The 26,270-nt window shown below is 36.3% G+C and overlaps 1 protein-coding gene across 6 annotated transcripts in view; it reads left to right on the top strand.

Moving 5' to 3' along the window:
* Positions 1–25,387, top strand: part of COP1 (COP1 E3 ubiquitin ligase) — a 214,678-nt gene extending 189,291 nt beyond the window's left edge. For 2 of the 6 annotated variants that reach the window (XM_036918084.2, XM_036918083.2), the window contains exon 18: positions 1,807–3,180. In XM_036918084.2, coding sequence (XP_036773979.1) covers positions 1,807–1,881 — 75 coding nt within the window. In that variant the 3' untranslated portion in view covers positions 1,882–3,180. Of the gene's footprint in view, positions 1–1,806; positions 3,181–22,773; positions 22,917–25,039 lie in introns of those variants that run through there. The other 4 variants (XM_036918081.2, XM_036918079.2, XM_036918080.2 and 1 more) reach the window with 3 other exon arrangements.
* Positions 25,388–26,270: the final 883 nt, after the last annotated feature.

Below are 26,270 nucleotides of genomic sequence, written 5' to 3'. Positions count from 1 at the left end.
CTACCTCACTTAAATCTAGCCATAAAGTGTAGGAACATCTCACATCTAGAGCACCATCAGTTTACAAAAAACCCCACATCTAGAACTCCTTTTGATTAGCAGTGTAGTTCATTTCCTCTTATTAGGTAAGTTAGTTATAAAACCAGATATTTGTTTGACTTAATCAAAAAACTGAAGTCTGATAAAGAGAGTACAGTATTTTATTAAAATAATCACCCACTATTCTATTAATCATAGATTATAACTGTATCATTCTACTCATAATAATCTTTATAGTTTAGATTAGAAAGTGACCTACTATCATCCTAAGCAAGGATATCAGTGGAGAGGAAAGGGAGGATTTGGGTTGAACTGGATGATCTTGAAAGTGTGGTCTTTTGTAGAAATCCGTCTCCCAGGTCTTAAATTAAGATGCAGGGGGTGGGTAGTGGCCTGGTGTACCTCATATGCTGACTGTAGAATGCTCCCTTCCAACTTAGTTCTGTGGCCAAGCCCTTTCCTCCAGTGACATCACTTGAAATTGTATTTATAGGGAGATAAATAAAATACCAAGTTCTGCATTTAATAAGGCTTTAGGAATCTAGGTATATGAGATTTGATACATTATCCATACATAATATATGAGTGCTGTGACTTTCTCATACATATCAAATACTCACTTAGATTCCTTTGTCCTTATGTTCTGATTTTGTAAATTCAGATCAAGGCCAGGCATGTGATAAGCTTACTGAATCAATATGCTACAAACCAACAATTTGTATATTGTATCAATCTTCACAATTTGATTTGTGGCTTTGCTATTCCATAACTGTGTGTGCAACTTTGGACAAGTTCTTAAATCTCTTTAAGACTAAGTTTTTTTTTTGTAAATTGAAGATCAACATAGTATCTTAATAGATTGCTATACAGATTAAATGAAATAATTCATATAAAATCTTTAGCACTATAACTGGCCTATAGTACTCAAGAAATGGTTATATTATTATGACAGAATTTTTTTATTTTTCATTTTTAACTATCTCTGTAAGAAAATAAAATGAGGCAATAGTAAATAATCTTATCTTCCAAGATCACAGAGTTCATTTACTCTCTGTCTTGCAAACACAATTTAAACAACTAATTCACTCAGCCTAAGATCCTTCCTAAATGCTGGGAGGGCTGACTGTAATATTTCAGTTTTAAGAGCAGGATCTTTTATTGATAGGCTGTGGTTTTGTGTTCCTTCTTTCTTAGACATATTTACATATATTTTTACCAAGTCAATTTTGAAAGCCACATGTTGGAAGAAACTGTTGGGCTCACAGATGGCATTTATTCAAAAATTTCTGAAGATATTCTTGGAACCAGTGTTTGAATATCTTTGTGTGGCCTCTCATAATGCTGCCCATGTACAGCATAAATTTATGTCTATATTAAGGTAAATGAACACTGTAGCCAAATGGGGGAACTTTCATGATAAATCCAGACAAAAGTGAAATGTATGTAATTCTGAGATCTAAAAACAATAAAAACATGATAAAAAAGAAGATGTACTATAAAGTGGTTTTAATAAAAGAATAATCTGCATGACAGGAAAGCTACTATGGCTCCAGTAAGATGAAGCAACAAAATGTTAGCACTTTGAGTATTTTCTTTTATGTTTAAATCAAAGGGTACTATGGGGACGTCTGTAAAGGGTTTGAGATGGTTTGAAGGAAATAAAAAGGAATGGAGAAACTAGACAATTGAATAGTATCACCTAACAGAGCATTGATGGAAGAAAGCTGTTAAGAATCTCTGGGTATTATATTTGCATCTCATCCTAAGGGAGAGGAAGAAGATGAGGATGTTCATGCAGAAGCAGAAAAACTGAAAGGGCAAGTTCATTTGAAAGTTCTGTGACTGCAGGATCCTGAGTGAAAATCAAATTCAACTGTACACAGACTCCATGAACAACTTCATAAAAGAAAAGCCATTCTAATTTTTAGGATGCAGTTTGAATGCAATGTTATTACCCTTCTGTGTCACCCCAGAGAGAGAGAAAAGAAGCAAAAGCCCCTACTTTTGTTTATAATCATGGTATAAAAAGAGCCTAAAATATGTATGTTTTCTTATTTGTAGTGACACTGTAGTCATCACTCCAAATTACTTTTTTCTGGCAATGAGAAAACAATGTATCTATATTTATAAAAAAGAATGTCAAGACAAGAAGCTCTATGGAGAGAATATTAAAGAATTAACAGATGTAATGTAGACTGTGAGTTGTTCTTGTTTGAAGACTACCTACCTCAATTTTTTGTATTGTTTAAGGAATAATACTAAATTCAGCCATCTTCCTCACTGTTCTATGTTCTCCAGGGAGTTGAATTTGCAGATACTGTATATTGTACATAGTACAATTTTCATCATATCATGTGTTTGTCTGAAGGGCTTAAATAGGTGCACAGAACTTAGCAGACACTTTAAGAAGATAATTCAGTGCTTGTAGGACAAACTGTTGAATACTGACCACTTTAATTTTTACTAGCTATCTCAGCTGTTATTCTTGCTTTTATAAACAAATGTGAACAGTATTTCCATGAACTTATATTTGCCATGTGCCTAATAGTGTTGTATCACTCAAAAGGGAGACTCAGTCTTAAAGATCACTTGTCTAGACTCTTTTCCCTCCAACAAAATCTTCAAGGAATTTGCCTGCCTTAGTTTTACAACCATAAAGTTGTTTTGGGGAAGAAAATGTTTCTGAGTTTTTTGAGATTGTTGTATTTTTTAAATGTCTAAGTGGGGTGGGGGAGGCATGTGTCATTTGTAACTTCTGTCTTCAGTTAATGTTCTGATTAAGAGCACAGCAATCAGGTTGCCAGCTTTGCTTCCTGTAGACACTACATATTGGCTCTGAGGTGTTCAGTAAGTTACTAACTTTCTGTGTGTTTCAGTTTTATCTTCTATGAAATCAGAATAATAGCATCTTCTGCATAATATTGTGGAATAAAATTAGAAAATATAAAAGTATTAAGATAGGTGGGAAATTCAAGGTAAATGATAATAAATGATTAATGTTGCTGTCGTCTTCAGCATTTACTACACTAATTCACATAGCTGGACAGCTGCACTTATTTTTAATTCATCAAATATTAATATTGCAAACACAAAATATGCATTTAGATAATTTACAACCTAATAAACATAAATATTTATAAATAAATAGCTGGGTATAAACCTGAAAGAAAAATTTTTTTTTTTTTTTTTAAAAAAGGTCTCTATTTAGAAGACACAGACTAACATTCTTTTTTTTTTTTTTTTTTTAATTATTATTTTTTATTGAAGGGTAGTTGACACACAGTATTACATTACATGAGTTTCAAGTGTACAACACAGTGGTAGAACATTTATATACATAATTCTAGGTTCCAGCTATCACCCTACCAGGCTGTTACAATATCTTGACTATATTCCTTATGCTATACCTTACATCCCGGTTACTAATTTATTTTACCATTGGAAGTCTGTCCTTTTTTTTTTTTTTTTTTTTTTTTTTTTTGTGAGGGCATCTCTCATATTTATTGATCAAATGGTTGTTAACGACAATAAAATTCTGTATAGGGGAGTCAATGCTCAATGCACAATCATTATTCCACCCCAAGCCTAATTTTTGTCAGTCTCCAATCTTCTGAGGCAAAACAAACAAGTTTTTACATGTAGAACAAATTCTTACATAATGAATAAGTTACATAGTGAACAGTACAAGGGCAGTCATCACAGAAACTTTCGGTTTTGCTCATGCATTATGAACTATAAACAGTTCAAATATGAATACTCATTTGGTTTTTATACTTGATTTATATGTGGATACCACATTTCTCTCTTTATTATTATTATTTTTAATAAAATGCTGAAGTGGTAGGTAGATACAAGATAAAGGTAGAAAACATAGTTTAGTGTTGTAAGAGAGCAAATGTAGATGATCAGGTGTGTGCCTGTAGACTATGTGTTAATCCAAGCTAGACCAGGGCAATAAAACATCCACGTATGCAGAAGATTTCTCTCAGAACGGGGGGGTGAGGTTCTAAGCCTCACCTCTGTTGATCCCCAATTTGTCACCTGATGGCCCCCTTGCGACTGTGCCTGTCTTAGGTTGTTCCTCCCTTGAGGAATCTTACCCGTCTCTGGCTAACCAGTCATCTTCTGGGGCCATACAGGGAAATGTGAAGTTGGTAAGTGAGAGAGAAGCCTTATTGTTTGAAAAAGTTAGCTTTTTACTTCTTTGCATATTTATGCCCTGTGGCTTCTATGCCCAGCATTTGTCTTGAGGTATCTTTACCACTTGGGAGAATTATGATACTCGGTAAATTTGATATGAGGCACGAATTCTATTTAAGGGTTGTAATTAGGAAGGAAGGAAGAAGAAAAGCTATAGAAGTAGCAGGCGGAAGAAAACATGGGAAGATTGATTATTTCTTTGATATATCTTCTTGTAGAGTAACTTCAGCATGTATAGGTTTTAAGCTACTACTTAAATTGCACACACACATTAACATAATAGGAGTATAGTTACATAACCAAAGCATATCTGTAATTACCAGCCATCTGCAGTGAAACCAAGAAAACCAGTTAGGCACCTTAGGCATTTGTGGAAACTTATCTATGATATGGTGGATATTGTCCAAATGAACTTGAACAGTCTGAGAGAAATCAGACAAATTAAAACAACCCATTCCTGGGGACTGTTCACATGCCATATGTTCTTTTAACAATAAATAGTTTGTAGTTGTAAGACTTTGGAGCGCTACAATTTGCACTTCTCCAAATTCTTGGTTGAGTTCCAACAGTATAGATCCAGTCCAATTTTGTTGTTTTACTGTATGTACAGGCCAGCTTAGATATCTCCTTCCTCATTCCCATGGCAAGTCCAGGAACTGGTGGGATGAGTGCATCTACAGCTGTAGCAGTGCGTGGATCTTTGTTGGGGTTTTTTGATGATCATCTTCTGGCATGAGTCTTCCAGAGAGTGCAGATGTTGGAAGTTCTTTTTCATATCGTATCTTAGTTCATTTTCGGGGTAGCCCAATTAGGCTTTGATCCTCTGTATAAACACAAACAGACCCTTTGCCTACACTTTTATATGCCCTTTATACCCTTGTGTAGAACTCGTTGGAGGTTACCACACAGGAACTGCCCTTTTTTTTTTTTTTTGCTATCACTAATCTACACTTACATGACGAATATTATGTTTACTAGGCTCTCCCCTATACCAGGTCTCCCCTATAAACCCCTTTACAGTCACTGTCCATCAGCATAGCAAAATGTTGTAGAATCACTACTTGCCTTCTCTGTGTTGTACAGCCCTCCCTTTTCTCCTACCCCCCCATGCATGTTAATCTTAATACCCCCCTACTTCTCCCCCCCTTATCCCTCCCTACCCACCCATCCTCCCCAGTCCCTTTCCCTTTGGTACCTGTTAGTCCATTCTTGAGTTCTGTGATTCTGGTGCTGTTTTGTTCCTTCAGTTTTTCCTTTGTTCTTATATTCCACAGATAAGTGAAATCATTTGGTATTTCTCTTTCTCTGCTTGGCTTGTTTCACTGAGCATAATACCCTCCAGCTCCATCCATGTTGCTGCAAATGATTGGATTTGCCCTTTTCTTATGGCTGAGTAGTATTCCATTGTGTATATGTACCACATCTTCTTTATCCATTCATCTATTGATGGACATTTAGGTTGCTTCCAATTCTTGGCTATTGTAAATAGTGCTGCGATAAACATAGGGGTGCATCTGTCTTTCTCAAACTTGATTGCTGCGTTCTTAGGGTAAATTCCTAGGAGTGGAATTCCTGGGTCAAATGGTAAGTCTGTTTTGAGCATTTTGATGTACCTCCATACTGCTTTCCACAATGGTTGAACTAACTTACATTCCCACCAGCAGTGTAGGAGGGTTCCCCTTTCTCCACAGCCTCGCCAACATTTGTTGTTGTTTGTCTTTTGGATGGCAGCCATCCTTACTGGTGTGAGGTGATACCTCATTGTAGTTTTAATTTGCATTTCTCTGATAATTAGCGATGTGGAGCATCTTTTCATGTGTCTGTTGGCCATCTGTATTTCTTTTTTGGAGAACTGTCTGTTCAGTTCCTCTGCCCATTTTTTAATTGGGTTATTTGTTTTTTGTTTGTTGAGGCGTGAGAGCTCCTTATATATATTCTGGACGTCAAGCCTTTATCGGATGTGTCATTTTCAAATATATTCTCCCATACTGTAGGGATCCTTCTTGTTCTATTGATGGTGTCTTTTGCTGTACAGAAGCTTTTCAGCTTAATATAGTCCCACTTACTCATTTTTGCTGTTGTTTTCCTTGCCCGGGAGATATGTTCAAGAAGAGGTCACTCATGTTTATGTCTAAGAGGTTTTCGCCTATGTTTTCTTCCAAGAGTTTAATGGTTTCATGGCTTACATTCAGGTCTTTGATCCATTTTGAGTTTACTTTTGTATATGGGGTTAGACAATGGTCCAGTTTCATTCTCCTACATGTAGCTGTCCAGTTTTGCCAGCACCACCTGTTGAAGAGACTGTCATTTCGCCATTGTATGTCCATGGCTCCTTTATCAAATATTAATTGACCATATATGTCTGGGTTAATGTCTGGATTCTCTAGTCTGTTCCATTGGTCTGTGGCTCTGCTCTTGTGCCAGTACCAAATTGTCTTGATTACTATGGCTTTATAGTAGAGCTTGAAGTTGGGGAGTGAGATCCCCCCTACTTTATTCTTCTTTCTCAGGATTGCTTTGGCTATTCGGGGTCTTTGGTGTTTCCATATGAATTTTTGAATTATTTGTTCCAGTTCATTGAAGAATGTTGCTGGTAGTTTCATAGGGATTGCATCAAATCTGTATATTGCTTTGGGCAGGATGGCCATTTTAACGATATTAATTCTTCCTAGCCACGAGCATGGGATGAGTTTCCATCTGTTAGTGTCCCCTTTAATTTCTCTTTAGAGTGACTTGTAGTTTTCAGAGTATAAGTCTTTCACTTCTTTGGTTAGGTTTATTCCTAGGTATTTTATTTTTTTTGATGCAATTGTGAATGGAGTTGTTTTCCTGATTTCTCTCTCTGTTGGTTCATTGTTAGTATATAGGAAAGCCACAGATTTCTGTGTGTTGATTTTGTATCCTGCAACTTTGCTGTATTCCGATATCAGTTCTAGTAGTTTTGGGGTGGAGTCTTTAGGGTTTTTTTATGTACAGTATCATGTCATCTGCAAATAGTGACAGTTTAACTTCTTCTTTACCAATCTGGATTCCTTGTATTTCTTTATTTTGTCTGATTGCCGTGGCTAGGACCTCCAGTACTATGTTAAATAACAGTGGAGAGAGTGGGCATCCCTGTCTAGTTCCCGATCTCAGAGGAAATGCTTTCAGCTTCTCGCTGTTCAATATAATGTTGGCTGTGGGTTTTTCATAGATGGCCTTTATTATGTTGAGGTACTTGCCCTCTATTCCCATTTTGCTGAGAGTTTTTAACATGAATGGATGTTGAACTTTGTCAAATGCTTTTTCAGCATCTATGGAGATGATCATGTGGTTTTTGTCTTTCTTTTTGTTGATGTGGTGGATGATGTTGATGGACTTTAGAATGTTGTACCATCCTTGCATCCCTGGGATGAATCCCACTTGGTCATGGTGTATGATCCTTTTGATGTATTTTTGAATTCGGTTTGCTAATATTTTGTTGAGTATTTTTGCATCTACGTTCATCAGGGATATTGGTCTGTAGTTTTCTTTTTTGGTGGGGTCTTTGCCTGGTTTTGGTATTAGGGTGATGTTAGCTTCATAGAATGAGTTTGGGAGTATCCCCTCCTCCTCTATTTTTTGGAAAACTTTAAGGAGAATGGGTATTATGTCTTCCCTGTATGTCTGATAAAATTCCGAGGTAAATCCATCTGGCCCGGGGGTTTTGTTCTTTGGTAGTTTTTTGATTACCTCTTCAATTTCGTTGCTGGTAATTGGTCTGTTTAGATTTTCTGTTTCTTCCTGGGTCAGTCTTGGAAGGTTATATTTTTCTAGGAAGTTGTCCATTTCTCCTAGGTTTCCCAGCTTGTTAGCATATAGGTTTTCATAGTATTCTCCAATAATTCTTTGCATTTCCGTGGGGTCCGTCGTGATTTTTCCTTTCTCGTTTCTGATACTGTTGATTTGTGTTGACTCTCTTTTCTTCTTAATAAGTCTGGCTAGAGGCTTATCTATTTTGTTTATTTTCTCGAAGAACCAGCTCTTGGTTTCATTGATTTTTGCTATTGTTTTATTCTTCTCAATTTTATTTATTTCTTCTCTGATCTTTATTATGTCCCTCCTTCTGCTGACCTTAGGCCTCATCTGTTCTTCTTTTTCCAATTTCGATAATTGTGACATTAGACCCTTCATTTGGGATTGCTCTTCCTTTTTTAAATATGCTTGGATTACTATATACTTTCCTCTTAAGACTGCTTTTGCTGTGTCCCACAGAAGTTGGGGCTTAGTGTTGTTGTTGTCATTTGTTTCCATATATTGCTGGATCTCCATTTTGATTTGGTCATTGATCCATTGATTATTTAGGAGCGTGTTGTTAAGCCTCCATGTGTTTGTGAGCCTCTTTGCTTTCTTTGTACAGTTTATTTCTAGTTTTATGCCTTTGTGGTCTGAAAAGTTGGTTGGTAGGATTTCAATCTTTTGGAATTTTCTGAGGCTCTTTTTGTGGCCTAGTATGTGGTCTATTCTGGAGAATGTTCCATGTGCACTTGAGAAGAATGTATATCCCGCTGCTTTTGGATGTAGAGTTCTATAGATGTCTATTAGGTCCATCTGCTCTACTGTGTTGTTCAGTGCTTCCGTGTCCTTACTTATTTTCTGCCCAGTGGATCTATCCTTTGGGGTGAGTGGTGTGTTGAAGTCTCCTAGAATGAATGCATTGCAGTCTATATCCCCCTTTAGTTCTGTTAGTATTTGTTTCACATATGCTGGTGCTCCTGTGTTGGGTGCATATATATTTAGAATGGTTATATCCTCTTGTTGGACTGAGCCCTTTATCATTATGTAGTGTCCTTCTTTATCTCTTGTTACTTTCTTTGTTTTGAAGTCTATTTTGTCTGATATTAGTACTGCAACCCCTGCTTTCTTCTCACTGTTGTTTGCTTGAAATATGTTTTTCCATCCGTTGACTTTTAGTCTGTACATGTCTTTGGGTTTGAGGTGAGTTTCTTGTAAGCAGCATATAGATGGGTCTTGCTTTTTTATCCATTCTGTTACTCTGTGTCTTTTGATTGGTGCATTCAGTCCATTAACATTTAGGGTGACTATTGAAAGATATGTACTTATTGCCATTGCAGGCTTTAAATTCGTGGTTACCAAAGGTTCAAGGTTAGCCTCTTTAGTATCTTACTGCCTAACTTAGCTCACTTATTGAGCTGTTATATACACTGTCTGGAGATTCTTTTCTTCTCTCCCTTCTTGTTCCTCCTCCTCGATTCTTCATATGTTGGGTGTTTTGTGCTGTGCTCTTTCTAGGAGTGCTCCCATCTAGAGCAGTCCCTGTAAGATGTTCTGTAGAGGTGGTTTGTGGAAAGCAAATTCCCTCAGCTTTTGTTTGTCTGGGAATTGTTTAATCCCACCGTCATATTTGAATGATAGTCGTGCTGGATACAGTATCCTTGGTTCAAGGCCCTTCTGTTTCATTGTATTAAATATATCATGCCATTCTCTTCTGGCCTGTAGGGTTTCTGTTGAGAAATCTGACGTTAGCCTGATGGGTTTCCCTTTATAGGTGACCTTTTTCTCTCTAGCTGCCTTTAACACTCTTTCCTTGTCCTTGATCTTTGCCATTTTAATTATTATGTGTCTTGGTGTTGCCCTTCTTGGATCCTTTCTGTTGGGGGTTCTGTGTATTTCCGTGGTCTGTTTGATTACTTCCTCCCCCAGTGTGGGGAAGTTTTCAGCAATTATTTCTTCTAAGATACTTTCCATCTCTTTGCCTCTCTCTTCTTCTTCTGGGACCCCTATAATACGGATATTGCTCCTTTTAGATTGGTCACACAGTTCTCTTAATATTGTTTCATTCCTGGAGATCCTTTTGTCTCTCTCTATGTCAGCTTCTATGCGTTCCTGTTCTCTGATTTCAATTCCATCAATGGCCTCTTGCATTCTATCCATTCTGCTTATAAACCCTTCCAGAGTTTGTTTCATTTCTGCGATCTCCTTTCTGGCATCTGTGATCTCTTTCCGGACTTCATCCCATTTTTCTTGCGTATTTCTCTGCATCTCTGTCAGCATGTTTATGATTCTTATTTTGAATTCTTTGTCAGGAAGACTGGTTAGGTCTGTCTCCTTCTCTGGTGTTGTCTCTGTGATCTTTGTCTGCCTGTAGCTTTGCCTTTTCATGGTGATAGGAATAGTCTGCAGAACTGGGACGAGTGACGGCTGGAAGGACTTCCTTTCTTGTTGGTTTGTGGCCCTCCTCTCCTGGGAGAACAGCGGCCTCTAGTGGCTTGTGCTGCGCAGCTGCGCGCAGACAGGGTTTCTACTTCCTGCCTGGCTGCTATGGAGTTAATCTCCGCTGTTGCTGTGGGCGTGGCCTGGCTCGGGCAGCTACTCCAAAATGGTGGAGTCGCGTTGGAGCAGGAGCTGCTGGGAGGCTATTTATCTCCGTAAGGGGCCTCCCTGCTCCCTGCAGCCCAGGGGTTAGGGTGCCCAGAGATCCCGGATTCCCTGCCTCTGGATTAAGTGACCCGCCATGCCCCTTTAAGACTTCCAAAAAGCACCCGCCAAAACAAAACAACGACCACAAAAAAAAAACAAGAAAAAAAATTTTTTTAATTAAAAAAAAAAAAAAAAATTTTTAATTAAAAAAAAAAAAAGGTGGTCGTTCGTTTTTCTTTATTCTCCGGTGCCAGCCTCAGGCCTCTGCTCACCGGTCTTTCTGCCCTGTTTCCCTAATATTGGGGTCCCTGTCCCTTTAAGACTTCCAAAAAGCGCTCGCCAAAACAAAGCAGCAAAAAAGCAAAAAAAAAAATGGTCGCGCGCTTTTCTTATGTCCTCTGTCGCCCAGCCTCCAGTGCCTGCTCACTGTTCTTGCTGCCCTGTTTTCCCAGTATCGAGGGCCCTGCAATCTGGCCCGGATGGCTGGGGCTGGGTGTTCGGCAGCCCTGGGCTTCGTCTCCCTCCCGCTCTGCCTGCTCTTCTCCCGCTGGGAGCTGGGGGGAGGGGCGCTCGGCTCCCGCGGGGCCGGGGCTTGTATCTTACCCCCTTCGCGAGGCGCTGGGTTCTCTCAGGTGTGGATGTGGTCTGGATATTGTCCTGTGTCCTCTGGTCTTTATTCTAGGAAGGGTTGTCTTTGTTATATTTTCATAGATATATGTTGTTTTGGGAGGAGATTTCCGCTGCTCTACTCACGCCGCCATCTTCCGCCCCACCAAGAAAAATCTTTTTAAGAGAATTACCCCTGAAAATATTGACCTAAGAAGGAAAAAATTACTTTTGTTTGGGAGAATTATGGAAGGTACTGGCTTTTGTGCTGGGCTTCATAAAAATGTACAGGGTTTCAGAAGGCTTAAAATAGAGGAAAAGGTTCTGCCTGGACAGAAGACCATAAACTAGCATCTTTTAGTACCAACCAGGCATTATATACAAGTGCTATCTTAATTCACAATCATCACCATAAATCTTTTAAGGTATATTCTTTTGCCTCCGTTTACAAGTGAAATTGAGGCTCAGAAAGGTTAACTGATTTGCCCAAGATAGTACAACTAAATAAGGAGTAGAAGCATTGGAATTTGAATTCAGGTCTGGTTGGCTCCAAAACCCACACTTTCTGCTACACTGCCTTCAGACTGGAGAACAGTGTGGACAGGTGTAGATGAGGGAAACTTTTAGTAGAATGGTCTAAGTAAGAAGGTGGGGTAGAAACTCTTGGGAAATAAGACTGGAGAGGTAGCTTGAATGCCATGCTGATAAAAGAAATGTGGGTTTTTCTGGGCACTAGTAAGCCCCTAAAGCCCACTGTACAGGGAGATAAAATTATCACATGAGGATATTCTCATAGTAGCATGTAGAGTGCAATGAGAGGAGATTGAAAGTAGAGAGTCCAGTTAGACAGGTCATTAATTTAATCAGCATTTATGTCTGTATTGTTTCCTTTTTAAAATGTTGAAGTTCGCCTCATGCATTACAAACATGCTTATTTAAAGATGTTTAAATATACTCAGTTAAAAAAATTTGTTTAAACTATGTTCAAGGATATATAGCTATTATCTCCCACCTACTAACATGCAACTTGTTTTTTTCTTTTTCCAAGAATTTTACCTGTTTAACTTAATACAAGTGAATTGAAGAGTTTTGCTAAGAGATAAGATTAAAGAAGATGACTTTAGGTGCTTTGGGGGTGGAAGTGAGGGAGTGAAACATCACTGAGGGACTAGGAAAACTAATCCTATCTTTTTGTTGCCACTGACTCCTTGTTATCCATAAATAAAATCCTAACTCTGGTATGAGAATGTTAGTTTGTATGTTTGCCCAACCTCTTGTTCTCATATATCATCAACTAATACACAAGCTAATTCACAATTTCACATCATCCCCAAACACCATTTTTTCCACTCAAATCAGTGCATTTGCATGACCTTGTCTCCACAGCCTGAAATACTTCTCCATATTTTCTCTTAAGAAATTTCAACTGTTAAGTTTCCACATTCCATTTGTGGACGTTCTTATTTCTCTCAGAGGATCACTTGCCTGCTTGCTTCTTCAGTGGCCCTTTTGAGCTCTATATTTCTTATAATAATATAGTAGTTTTCTGTTTAAAAGTCTGTTTACCCTGCTGGTCTGTAAACTCAAGATCAGACATCTTGTCTTACTCATCTCAGAACTCTAGTTCCCTGCACAGTGGCTGTCGTGTAATATCCACCCTAATGATGTTACACGGAGGGTGACAATAGATAAATAAAATGGCATGAAATTATTAGTCAACTTAATGCTGAAGTCACCATTGTATCATGAAAGTGCTGTGGTAATGGACATCTATTCTCTCTGTGGAAGCAATTTAGAGAGTTACCTATCACGTTGGAGATAAGGAAAAACATTGTCCAAAAGATCCTGTCAAAGCTGAGTGAGCTCCAAGGACTTATGCAGATGCTGTTTATGCTGCAGGTTTGACCGACCACTGGGCAGAGTTGGCTTTTGAGGTCACCAATACCTTCTAATGCCCAAATCCAATAACTCATTATGACTAAGCAATCTTTTCATGATTTTGACAGTTTTAGCTGCCTTCTCTCAAATTCTTATTCTAGCCTTGGCTAGAAGTAGTTCCCTCACTTAATAACACCTATAAAGATGTACACTATATGCCGTATACTTACATATGTCTTGTATTTTGATCTAGCTAAGTTTTATTCCTTTCCCTTCCCTTCATTAGCTCAATTAGCTCAGTTTTATTTTACACTTGAGGAAACAGATCCAGAGAGGTTAAGAACTTGTCAGTGATGACATAGTTTGGAAGTGTTGTAGCTTTGAACTCAAGTGTATGTGACTCCATTGACATGTTTGTTCCACTCTGCTACTCTAGCTATATGGCAGATTTGTCCACATTTTGTTGATTTTATGGGTACAGATTATCTTATATGGTCAGGCCCATTTCACCTGTGAAGGCCAGTTCCTAACATGTCCAGGAATATAGAAGTGAATTCTGTGGAGTTGCTTTTTCTGTAAGAGATACCTAGACACTTAGATGATCAGGGGCTTAGAATTGAATATAAAATATAGCTTGTCACTTTAACGAGGATGAGATCCCAAGTTGGAAATAAGGTTATTTGTTACCTAAAATGCAAACGAGATAAGGAGGAAATAGAAATACCAGAAAGAAAACTCACAATTCTTTACAACTTGAGAAAGCCCTGAAGGTATACTTGGTCTGCTATATAAAGTTTGCAGCAATGATGTTTATTGGGCAAGACTTCACATCTGATCATAGTAGTTCCTTCAGGGACTCAGAACAGGATGGTGAGAGATACTTTTCTGTTGCACTCTAAATTTTTACCAAAGTGTATATTACCTATTCAAGTAAACCAGCAAGTTTCTTTTAAAAAGAGAGAGAAAGATGTCACAATTCCTTTAGAATGGTGCATTATTGTCCCTTTTTTTAATCCAGCAATCTTGCTAAATTCTTACAAATTTTATCCATTTCTACATTCTTCAGATTTTTTAGGTACACTGTAATATCCACAGATAAAGTTTAATCTCTGCCTTCTGATTTTTATAACTTTATATCTTTTATTCATTTTGCCTTATTCTGATGGCCAGGACCTCTAGTATAATGTTGAAGAGAAGTGATTATTTTTGGCATCTTTATCTGGTCACTCACCAAAGGGAAAAATTTTGAATATGTCACCATTATGTATGATGTCTGCTGTAGGATTTTTGTATATGCACTCACAAGGAAATTTCTTTCATTTTTCAGCTTGCTAAGAGTTCTTACAAATTAATGCTGAAGTATATTACTGCTATCTTTCATACCTACTGAAGATAATGTAGTATTTCTTTTTTAAATAGTGATGTGATAATTTTTTTTTCTAATGCTAAATAAATGAATCTTGCATCATTGGAATAAGTCCAACTTGTTTAGGATATATTGTCATCCTTACATGTCATTAAAATTGACTTGCTACTATTTTGCTTAAGATTTTTTTCAGCTATTTTCCTGAATAACTTTGGTTTGTGATTTTCCTTTCTTGCATTAACCTTGTCACATTTTGATTTCATGCTTATATTAGCTTCATAAGACAAGGAGTGAGCCTTCCTTTTCTGTGGGAAAATTTGTGTACCGTTGGAATTACTTCTTGCTTGAATATCTCATTGAACTTGGAAATAAAAGTCATATAAGCCTGAGGTAGAAAAAATTTTTGACAGATAATTCATTTTTTAATGCCCGTAGGATGATTCATGTTTTCTATATGTTCTTGATCTACTTTAAGTTTTTTGTAGAAATTTATCCACTTGGTTTAAGTACTCAAATTTATTAAGATAAAATCTTTTATTTCCATTTTTTTTCCATAAAACTGTTCTGTATTCTCATTCTGAAGATGGGAAGTTAGTTCAGCATAATGCTTAACATTTGAAAAAAGAAACTTAGGGAAGGGGTATATTCTGATTTTGTTTAATTGATATCTATTTTTTCTGGTCAAAAAATGTTTACATGTAAACTATAATTAAAAATAAAAAAATATTTTTAATGTTTAAATGTTTATCATCATGAGTACCAAAGCTTACAGATAAAACCATCCTTACTTTATGGGGACTCTCTCTTCTATGAGCCTGATGTATCTGTCCACTTATTATAGGTGTTCTTTATTTAATATCTCTCAGTTTTTTATAATTTCAGCATGTAGGTATTTTGTATATTTGAAGTTTGTCTCTAAGGAGTTTATGTTTTTGTTGCTATTACAAATGGTATTTTAAAAACTCCATTTGCTAATTATTCATTACTAGTTTATAGAAACTAATTTTGATATTTTGATGGTTTTTTATCTGCCTACCCTGCAAGGTCAATGTATTCATTTTAGCAGATTCTTGAAGATTTGTTAAGATTTTCTACATGAGCAATCTTGTATTTTGAAATAAAGATTATTTTACTTCTCATTTCAAATTTGTATGCTTTTTTTCCCTTCTTTATCTTGGCTGCTGCACTGGGTAGGAACTCTTAACACAGTGGTGAAAGCAGGCCTCCTCCCCTTGCTCCCAATCTGAGAGAGAACAAGTACAGCATTTCACCATTAAGTATGATGTTACCTGGAGGTTTTTCATAGGTATTCCTTATCACCTTGAGGAAATTACTTTATATTCTTAGTTTGCTGAGAGTTTTTATTATGAATAGGTATTGAATCCTGTCAAATGCGCATTCTGTGTCAATTGTGATTGTATGATTTTGACCTTTTTTAAATGTTAAACCAACTGGAATATCTAGGTAATCCCCTCTTTGGCATGATGTATTATTCTTTTTATATATGGCTGAATTCTGTGTCCTGGTATTTTGTTAAGGGTTTCTGAATCTGTTTATAAAGGCAATTGGTCTGTGATTTTTGTAATGTCTTTCTCTGCCATTGACTCATAAACTGTGTTGGGAAGTAATCCTCCTCTACTTTCCTTCTTCTGTCATCTTTGGGAATTTGCATGTTTCATAAAATTTATTCATTTCATTAGCTGCAAATTTTGGCCTAAAGTTGTTTATATTCTCTATCTTTTTAGTAGCTATAGGATATCTAATGATAATCCACACATTCATTCCTGCTATTGTTAACTTACATTTTTTCCTCTTTTTTGTAGAGATTTGTCAATTTTATTTCAAGAACTTTCAGTTTTAATAATTTTTTCTACTTTTGTCTTAATATTTTATTGATTTCTGCTCTTTATTACTACCATGTTTATACTTACATTATGTATAGTTTGTTTTTTTTCTGGGTTCTTAAGTTAATTGAGGTTTGTTTAATGGCACATGCACTATCTTGGTGAATAGTTCACATAAACTTGAAAAGAATACATATTTTTGCCATTTAAGTAAGATGTTATGTAAATACTAATTTGCTCAGTTTGTTTTTGATAGCATTACTCAGTCTTTTATATCTTCATTGATTTTTTTTGTCTACTAATTCTTTGAATTACTAACAGAAGAGTAGTAAAGTCTCCAAACACAAGTATGAACTTCTGTGTTCCATTCAGTTTTCAGTTTTTGCTTTGTATATTTTGAAAGTCTGTTTTAGATGCCTAGACGTTTAGGATTTTTAAAAAAATTAATTGACCCCTATTTAATGATAAAATTGAATATCCCTTTATCCTTGGTTGTATTTCTTATCCTGATGTCTACTTTTTCTGATATTAGTGGAGAATGTTTGCATGGCATATCTTCTTTCCTCCTTTTACTTTATATTTTATGGTTTTATTTAAGGTCTTTTTCTTATGGACAGCTTAGAATTGTTGCTCTTTTATCAGTCTTATTATCTCTGCCTTTTGATTGCAATATTTAGGCCATTTATAGTAACTTATTGATATGGCTAGGTATGTGTCTACCATCTCGCTGCTTGTTTTCTATTTTTCCTACCTGTTCTATGTCCCCATGTTCCTTATTTGCTTTTTCATAATTTACCTTATCTCCTTAACTAGCATATTCATTATATTACTTCTTTTACTTTTCTAGTCATTTCTCTAAGGTTTATAATAATCATATTTAACTTATCAGTCTGTCTTCAGATTATATCACTTTTTATATTATAGAGTAACCTTATAACAATATACTTGCATCTTGCCCCTTTAACCTGTGTCTTTTGCTGCCATATATGTTACTTCTGTTTGTGTTAAAATAACCATATGCATTGTAGTTATTTTTGCTCTTAAGTAGGCAATTATCTGTTAAGAAAATTAAAAACAAGAAAGCAAGTATCTTTTATATTTACCTACATGTTGATCATTTCTAGTAGTTTCATCCTTTTTTTTTAGATCTGAGTTTTTATGTGGTATAAGAACTTCCTTTAATTTCTTACAGTGCAGATCTGCTGCTGTCTCAGTTTGTCTAAAATACCTTTATTTTTGAATAATATTTCTAGGTTGTTGGTTTTTTGCTTTCATCATCTTAAAGATAATGTGGCTTGCATTGCTGCTGATGACAAATTGATGGTCTTGTTTCTCTGTAATGTGTCTTTTTATCTGGCGATTTTAAAGATTTTTCTCTTACTCATTTTTAGCAGCTTATGATACATCTTAACGTGATGTACTTTTTTTCTGATTAGATATTAAGCTTCTTATATTTGTGGATTTATAGTTTTCAAATTTGGGAGATGTTTAGCCTTATATCTTCATATACTCTTTCTGCCCTCTCTCTGTTTGGGATACCAATTGGACATTTATTAGATTGTACATTGTCCTATTGGTTACTAAGTTGATCTTTTTCTCCCCAGCCTTTTCCCCCTCTGCTTCAATTTGGATTTATTTTTTTCCTGTCTTGTCAAGTTTATTGGTGTTTTATTCTCCACTGTCTCATCTATTACTATGCCTATCCTATTAATTTTTCACTTCAGATACTGTACTTTTCAGGGGAGGAGTTCCATTTGATTTTTGTAATTATGTCTCCCATTTCTTTTCCTATTAAGTTCATTGTTTACTTTAAATACTTGAACATAATTAAGTATACCTGCTTTAAAAGTATTTATTTCCTACTTCCATTGTCTTTGTCATTTCTGATTATCGTTTTTGCCTCTTGAATACTGTATATCATGAATGTACCATTTTTGAATGTCTGAATTTTGTTGAAATTCTTTTAAGAGTACTGAAGTTTGCTTTGACAGAAAGTTAGGTTTTTGGAGATAAACCTATTCTTTTGACACTGGTTTTTAAACTTTATTAGGATGACTCTAAAGTGGCAGTCAGCAAACTTTTTCTTGAAGAACTACGTTGCAGTATGGCCCTACAGGCCATAGGGTTTGTCATTTCTGTGCTGTAGGGCAGAGGCAGCCATAGATAATATATAAACAAATGATGGTGGTGGGGTTCCAGTTAGCTGAAATACAAAATACAGACAGCGGGCTGAATTTAGTCCATAGGCTATAATTTGCTGATCTCTTGTCTAGCATTTGTAAGGCTAATGTAGCCCTACTATTAAGACATGAACCTTCTGGGGACTCTGGAATGTTTAGTGAGGTCTCTACTCTGGTCAAAACTCAAAACATCTAACCTTGTGTGAGCTCTGGCATTTGATAATGTTACAGATTCTCAGTGGTTAGACTTTCGTTATTCATTATTTTCCCAGCCTTGTGTAGTTCCACCTTATGCATGCACAGTTTATTATTCTGACATACAGTCAAGGGGGCCCCTATGCAGATTCCTAGAGCTCTACTTTTAAGTAGCTTTCTTCCCTGTGGTACTTTGCCCTATAGACTCCAGCAGCTGTACAGATACTCTGAACCTAACATCTCTGACTCGTCCACTTCGTGAAGCACTGTGACCTACTCACATTCCTCTCTGCTCTGTTTGGATTCCTCTTCCTTGCTGTGTGGTCCTAAAACTGCCTCCAAGTAGAAAGCCAGGGCTATTATAGGACTCACCTCATTTGTTTCCCTTCTCATAGACATCTTTCACTGCCTATTGTCCAGTGTTGTCTTACATATTTTGTTCAGTTTCCTAGTATTTATAGTACAAGAGCATATCCATTTCATTTACTCTGTACAGCCAGAAATTGGAGTTGGTTTTTTTTGTACATATTTATCTCTATAGGAGAATTAATTCACATTAAAGATCAATTATGTCTGTCTCTAAAAATAAATTCTCCAAATGCAAACCGAATGGATTGTTTTTCTCAACTTGCTCAAAAATTTTAATGTATTTGCTGTAATGGCACTTTATAGGCAAGCTAGCAAGAAGAAAACTGTCCCAGTGAATGCTAGTTTTGTTTCAGTATAAGTTAGTATAGTATCACTGGCTTTATAAGCAAGTTGGTGTATGTTTGTGTTTGTGTCTTCTATTTTTACAAAAGACTTGGTGCCAATTTTTCCTTTGTCTCTTCTTAATCTCCTTAATATTAAGAAGAAAATAATTGATGCATTATTAGCTGAACCTAGAGGAGAGTTTTGCAGTAGAACTGCCAGTTTCCAAGAAAGGAGGAAAATAATGAGAATTATTAGCTGGCATTTTTATTTTATTTAACAAGCAAAAACAATCCACTGAGCCAGAACTTAATTACATTAGGACTCTGGCAGACTCACAGCTACAGCTAAGAATTAAGAGTCATTCAAAATGAAAACAAGAGTCACTCAAAACATACAGTAATAACCTTGTACTTATCACTTCCATACCTAAATGCTGAAGTAAAATACCTGGTTTTATTGTTCTGTTGCATGTAAGAATTAATTAAACTAATATCTGGTTATCTGAAAGACAGTTTAATCCTAAATCTCTTATTTTTAGGTTCATGGTCTTTAGAGGGAAGAACATACTAATATGTGAAGCTACTATTTTTCTTTCATTGTTTGTTAATTTGAATAGTTTTTGAGTGCTTCTAAGAATTCTTAGGATACCCTGTCACCTATATATTAGTCCCAGAGGACAGTTCCAACTGGGCAATCACTTTCTGTCTTGGCTAATTTGTGAGATACTTATCTACCTACACAGGAAAAGGTGTTTAGAGTTAACTCTCTGGTACTGTCTAATGTGATACCATCTGTTAATGCCACAATAGCCCTGAGGTTACAAAAATACATTGTTTATTTATGTTGGATAATTATCAGATGTATTCATTCTTGGGTTTAGTGTAGTAATTTTACAGACTTCAGACCCCTCTTACATGGTGATTTAACTAGATTCCTTCTTTATACTGAGCTTAATCTTTCATACTGTATGGTAATATACCACAGTTTTCGGAGCTTTCCTTCTGCCAAGAACCAATAGTTTGGATTATGTAATTTATTATAATCTTTCTGTAACTGGTGAAAATAGATTATACCTACTCCCAGGGTGAATTCTCATCTCCACCAGGTTTCTCAGCCTTCCTTCTTTGTATTAAAAGGTGACTTTAAAAGCATCAAAATGCAAAAAGAGAGAGACCTTGGCATGATAAATTTTTCACCATCCTGCCATCATGTGTCCCATAGCAGCGGGTGCGATTCTTGGTGGCAGCATCTAATAATGGTGGCAGTTGCTTTCTTGAAGACTAGAATTGTAACTTAAGTAGAAACTAGATTGATAGGTGCTATTTTTAGCTTCATTTCTTTATGGTGTTCACGGAAGAATCATTGCTGGGCCCTCTGATGGCACTGGTGAGATCACACAGCTTGTTGAAAGCTCTTGCTAGAAAGAAACTCACATTATACCACACAATGCCTCTTTTTGTTGTCTTGTGAGGCAGGCATAGAAATTGTGCCTCCTAACCAGCTCAGAGTGTATATATTGCCTATGTACATCCAAAGCTCACCACTTACTGAACAACTCAGGTCAATAAAAAAAAAAATAGATAAACCCTAAATTTATCTTCCTGCCCCTTCATCCCAACCTGCCCCTTCCCTAGTTTGGAAGCATTCATTTAATGCATACTCAGTCCCAGAAGTAGCCCATAATCCCCCAAAGTGGATACTGAAACCAATTCTAATAGTGAATATTGTGTTGCATGTGTTACTATTTTCAACAATATATATGCTGATTTTAGGGGAAACCTCAGCTAGGAAAATATCAGTGTAGGAAAGGAAAAAGTTTTCCTTAACCTTCTTAGGGTCCCTCTCTGGGTCTGAAAATTAAACTGACAGAGACATTAACAGAAGAAAAGCATACAGATTTATTTAATGTAAATTTTACGTGACACAGGAACCTTCATAAGGAAATGAAGACCCAAAGAAACAGTCCTGTGTATTTTGTGCTTTTTAGGTTTGATCAAGGGTTGGTAGTCATGTAGAAATGCAATAGGTAAAGAGTAACGGTTGTAAACTGAGGGAAACTTAGCAAGGTCTGTTTGTTCAGATTCTACTTGTCTTTGGAGGTAAGGATGCCCTTTCACTATACCCAGAGAGGACATCTCTCACGTGAGGGTTATCTGACCTGTTCCTCTGGGAAAAGGGCAAGGCGGGTAAGAGGTCAGTGTGACCCTCCTTTCACTTAAAATATGCAGTGTGCCCAAGGTGCCATATTTGGGAGTTGTGTATCCTTAACCCCATCACCAGCAATTCCATGCCCACCCCCAGGAAAAACGTGTGTCTAATCCTTCTTGATGAAAGTGTGACCATTGATGCTATCACCACCAACTCCACCCAAGGACTGTTTGGAGTGGTGGAAGAAATTACTTCCTCTTAATCCAAGTAGCAATAAGATGAGCATTTTTCAAAAGTAGCTTTGCTAGGGAATCAAAAGGAAAGTTAAACATAGAAATGTATAAGTTTGTAGAACACAGATTCCTTACATCAAAAAAACCAAAATTTTAACTCAGAACAGCTGAAGTTACTTTCCCAGCATACAGATCAGGAGTTTTCTTTCTTCTCTTCATTACTTTGTCATAAAGCCTATAGGATATCCAGGCATATCCTGTCCTTTGGAAGTTTGGGTCTGTTTACCTCCTTTAGGTGCCTATTCTGAAAAGCAAAAAGACTTGTATACACTTCCAAGCTCCAGAGCCCTCTTAGACTCTTTTTCCAACAGGGGCTTTACCTTAACTCCTTCTATTTAATAAGATTCTGTCTCATAAACATAGTCTCCTCTCTTCCTTTTCCCACCCTTCCTACTTTCCAGAGAAATGGTTTTTTTCTGAGGCTTACAGTATAAATGATATGTTACCATATACATTCTATTTCAAGCAATCACCAAGATTATTAAAAATGCATATACTGAGTGATAGAATAATTAAAAAGAAAGCCTTCCTTCTCCCAAATGAATATTCACAATTTTTTTGTTTTTCTAATATTAAATAGTTATCCATAAAGATTTATGCTGAAGATGTTGGCAACATTTACATAAATTACTAGTGTTTTATGGGAGAAAAGGAGTGAAGGGGGAGTTTTCTGTGGAAACAAAGTGTGAATTATGCACTTTGTTTTTTTCTCGTTATTCTTAACTTTTATATCAGTCTTTGTTTCTCTTGGCTTTTTATTCTAGTGGCAATCTAGTTATCTTTTATTTTCTTTACATTTGGAAGTTTACCAGTCTGCTTCCAACTTTCTTTCTTTCTATTAAAATTTAACCCTCAAAATATGAACGTTTAAAATTCATAGTGAAAAACATGTTAAAGTCTGTTCTTTACTCTAGATTCTGTTGGTGTCTTAGGGTGAAGGGAAGAAAGGAGGATGAAGAGGAAATTACTGTCTTGGACTGCTCTCCAGGAAGTCCTTCTCTATACTTTAAAAGTTCTTGTTCTTTTCTAGGAGTCCAATGTGCTGATTGCTGCTAACAGTCAGGGTACAATTAAGGTAAGCTATTTTATACATCTTCATCTTAAACTCAGATCCATCTTTAGGCTATAACAGACTATAAGTGTAACATGAAGTACAGAGTTGTACTAAGCCTTAGAGATCATTCCAAATCATGGGTCTCTTCTGTTGGAAAATGACTTTAATTTAAAGAGAAAAGAATAGGTAGCTTGCAAAGAGAGAAGATAATAAATACTTGTTAGAGGTTATATGGATTCCAAGTGGATTGATAGGTGGTCAGAATGAAAAACAGATAAAGATCATTAAGCATTCACCGTGTACCATTTAGCTTCTATTTTGCCAGTGCACCTCCCCTACAGTGGGGTATTCAGTGGGCACAGCAGGAGATAATAGACATTCACCCAATTAAAAAATATCTTACGTTTGTTTAGCTATTCTCTTCTTCCGCATGTTTCTCTTCCTTCTCTTTCCTGACAAACATTTTTCCTTAGTTGCCAAGGGAATAAAAGGTATTTTAGTGTTCAGTTGAAAACTGATCATGTGACCATGCCTTTAGTATAATCTGTGAACTTAAATGTCTCTTGGCACACAGTATCAGTCACAAATTCATGCATAGTTTTCCACAGTTTTTTTTGTAATTAGAAGTTCAAGGAAGTAAAATTTTTTATCTAATTATACCATTGGATATTTAGCACTTGAGCATAATATGTTCGATAAATAAATTCTGAGCTAAACAGTGAACTTCTTAAAACACCATTTTGGAGGAAGTTTTTAGTACATGGCTTGTTAAGCACTTATTCTGTGGTATATATTCTTTCCACATACTCTCTTCTGATACAGAAGTATCAGGAAATATTTTTTTGCGTAATATGCATCTATATGACACTCAGCATTAATTCTGCCATGGCTTCCTTCCACTTGCCTGGAATGGAGAATGACCCAGCAACCAAGGGAACGAGTCCAAGCCTGACACACCGTCCTACAGAGATAAAATGAGCAGACTCAAAGCAGAACTGCACTGTTAGATGGTCAAACTAATTATATGGTATCCTCCTTTTCAAGCAGCTAATTTCTCTATTTGCAACGCCTCATTCAAGATGGACAAAATAAGTGAAAGCTAGGCTTTTGAACTAATTAGTGTTGTGTTCCGGAAGCCTCAAGCAAGATGGTAGAAGGTCTTGGAATCTCTGTTTTAAGTGGCTCTCTATAGTTTCTCCTGTCTTTATCTTATTTATGTATTGAAAAAGCTACAACTTGTTCTTCAACCAGTTTGGATTTTGAGGCAGTTGGGATTGCTAATGTATCTGCAGAAAGCTCACTTATGAAATCTCAGTGACAAATCTAAAGGTTTAGTCAACAACACTGACCTTTTATGTTAAGTACCCCACTGGCCAAATATTAGAACAAAAAGGCATCATGGAAGCACAGGTATGAGTCACACCTTAGCCTGTATCTGTCTTTGCCTTAGCCTAACAAGAGGAGGGACGTTGCTCCTTTAATTCTTTGCCACCTAGAATCACAGTCTCCGTGTAACATAATCCTTTTTAACAATGTCTCATAATTGTTCTTATATTCTATATCCTTTCTTAGCCATTTCTTCTACTCTTTTTACAACTCATCATTGTTGCTGCTTATTTTTTGTTGTAGCAATATTACAACTTTCTTGTGTGACACAATACTGTTTGAACTCTAACAACTAACAAAATGTCTTGACACCAGATGATAGACTAGAAACTGAATGAAGCAAAAGGCAAGATTTTAGGTTCTATATACCTTGATCACTCTAAACTGTTGACCAGTGGAAGAAGTAAATAGATTAAAATCCTGATCAGCAGTGCTTAAATTTTTCTTAAGAATGTGGAAAGACACCAACATATACTCCAAAATGTTATATCCATGCTATGCATCAGGCAGTTCATTTATTCATGTTTGTGTAGCCTTGGAGGCTCCCTAGTTAACTGATCTGAAAAGGTTTCATGCAGCTGTTGAACTAAAAAGTAAGAAAGGACTCATGTCTAATCCCTTCAAATTCTTTTGCATTTTAGCAGCTGGGAAAAGTTTTGATTTGGGTCCCCTGTTTACAATATAGTAAAAAATCATTAAATTCTTTTTGTATTTTAAAACTTTTATGAAACTCATTTTTTTTTTTTTTATCCATTTAGGTGCTGGAGTTGGTGTGAAGGGTTTACTCAAGTTGAATTGTACTTGATCATGTTGAAATACATCTGCAGCTGACAATGAGAGAAGACAGAAACTGTCATGTGATGTCTCTCCCCAGAGTCACCATGGGTTTTAGATTTGTTTTGAGTATTTTTTCTTTTCCTTTTTTTTCTCTCCTTTATGACCTTTGGGACATTGGGAATACCCAGTGAACGCTCCACCATCAATGTAACTATATGGACTTTGCTGCTGTTGGTGGTGTGGTTATCTATCTAATTTTTGTGATAGGGAAATAAATTCTTTTGAATAAAAATAAATAACAAAAAGTAATAAAATTTTATTGAGCCACAGTTGAACCGGGAAAGTTTTTGTCAGATGTGGCAAAAGACACTCCTTTTGTGAAGTAGCACACATGAACTGTAGAATTACATACCAGCGAGTAATGTCTAAGGTTCGTATTTCCCGACCTCTTTAGAATTACACAAATTGACATAAATTATATGGATTCCTTCCAGTGAAGTTAATGTTTGCCATAGATAGGAAGATTAATAACTTTACCTTATGAATTCCTTTCGTCATTCTCTGACCAGATCTGTGTCGTCAGCAAGTACCATACTCCTCAGTCCCTCTGGATCTGGCCGAGCATCTAAAATTTTGACCTGTTGAGTTCACACTGAAGTATAAAGGGAACGTCAGTCTATGATAGGTATCTGTCTTTGCCTTTGAAATGCCAGTATACATAGCGTAATTTCTAAATGCAGACAAACCAACTTAGTATATAAAATCATAGCTATCAGGTAGTCATAGCTGTTAGTATCACCCTGGGCTACATAATGACTTAGAGTAGGAGGTCAGCAAACTTTTTTTTAAAGGACCAGGTAGTAAATATTTTAGGCTTGCAGGTCTTTACAGTCGCTGCTACAACTGTACAACTCTACCATTGTAGCAGGAAAAAAAGTGGGTGAAACAGGAGGGTTGGATTTTGTCCACAGACCAGAGCTTGACAAACCCTGATTTAGAGGAAAAGAATTTGAGGCCCTATTTACCCAAATTTCCAAGCCTCTTAAGCTGTCTAGTTAATATATGTCATTTTCAATTTGTAAAAAGAAAGAAGTTAGTACTAGAGTAGTGGGTCAGGTAAAAGTAAATTGAAGCTATTTTAAAAACTTTGAGCATCTTTTAGAAAAAGATATAAACAGAATTATACTCCTCACATATTAAAAAGAAATATAC

This window comes from Manis pentadactyla, chromosome 9 (assembly GCF_030020395.1).
Source record: "Manis pentadactyla isolate mManPen7 chromosome 9, mManPen7.hap1, whole genome shotgun sequence".
Classification (NCBI taxonomy): Eukaryota; Metazoa; Chordata; class Mammalia; order Pholidota; family Manidae; genus Manis; species Manis pentadactyla.
This window is presented reverse-complemented; position numbering and strand designations above follow the sequence as displayed.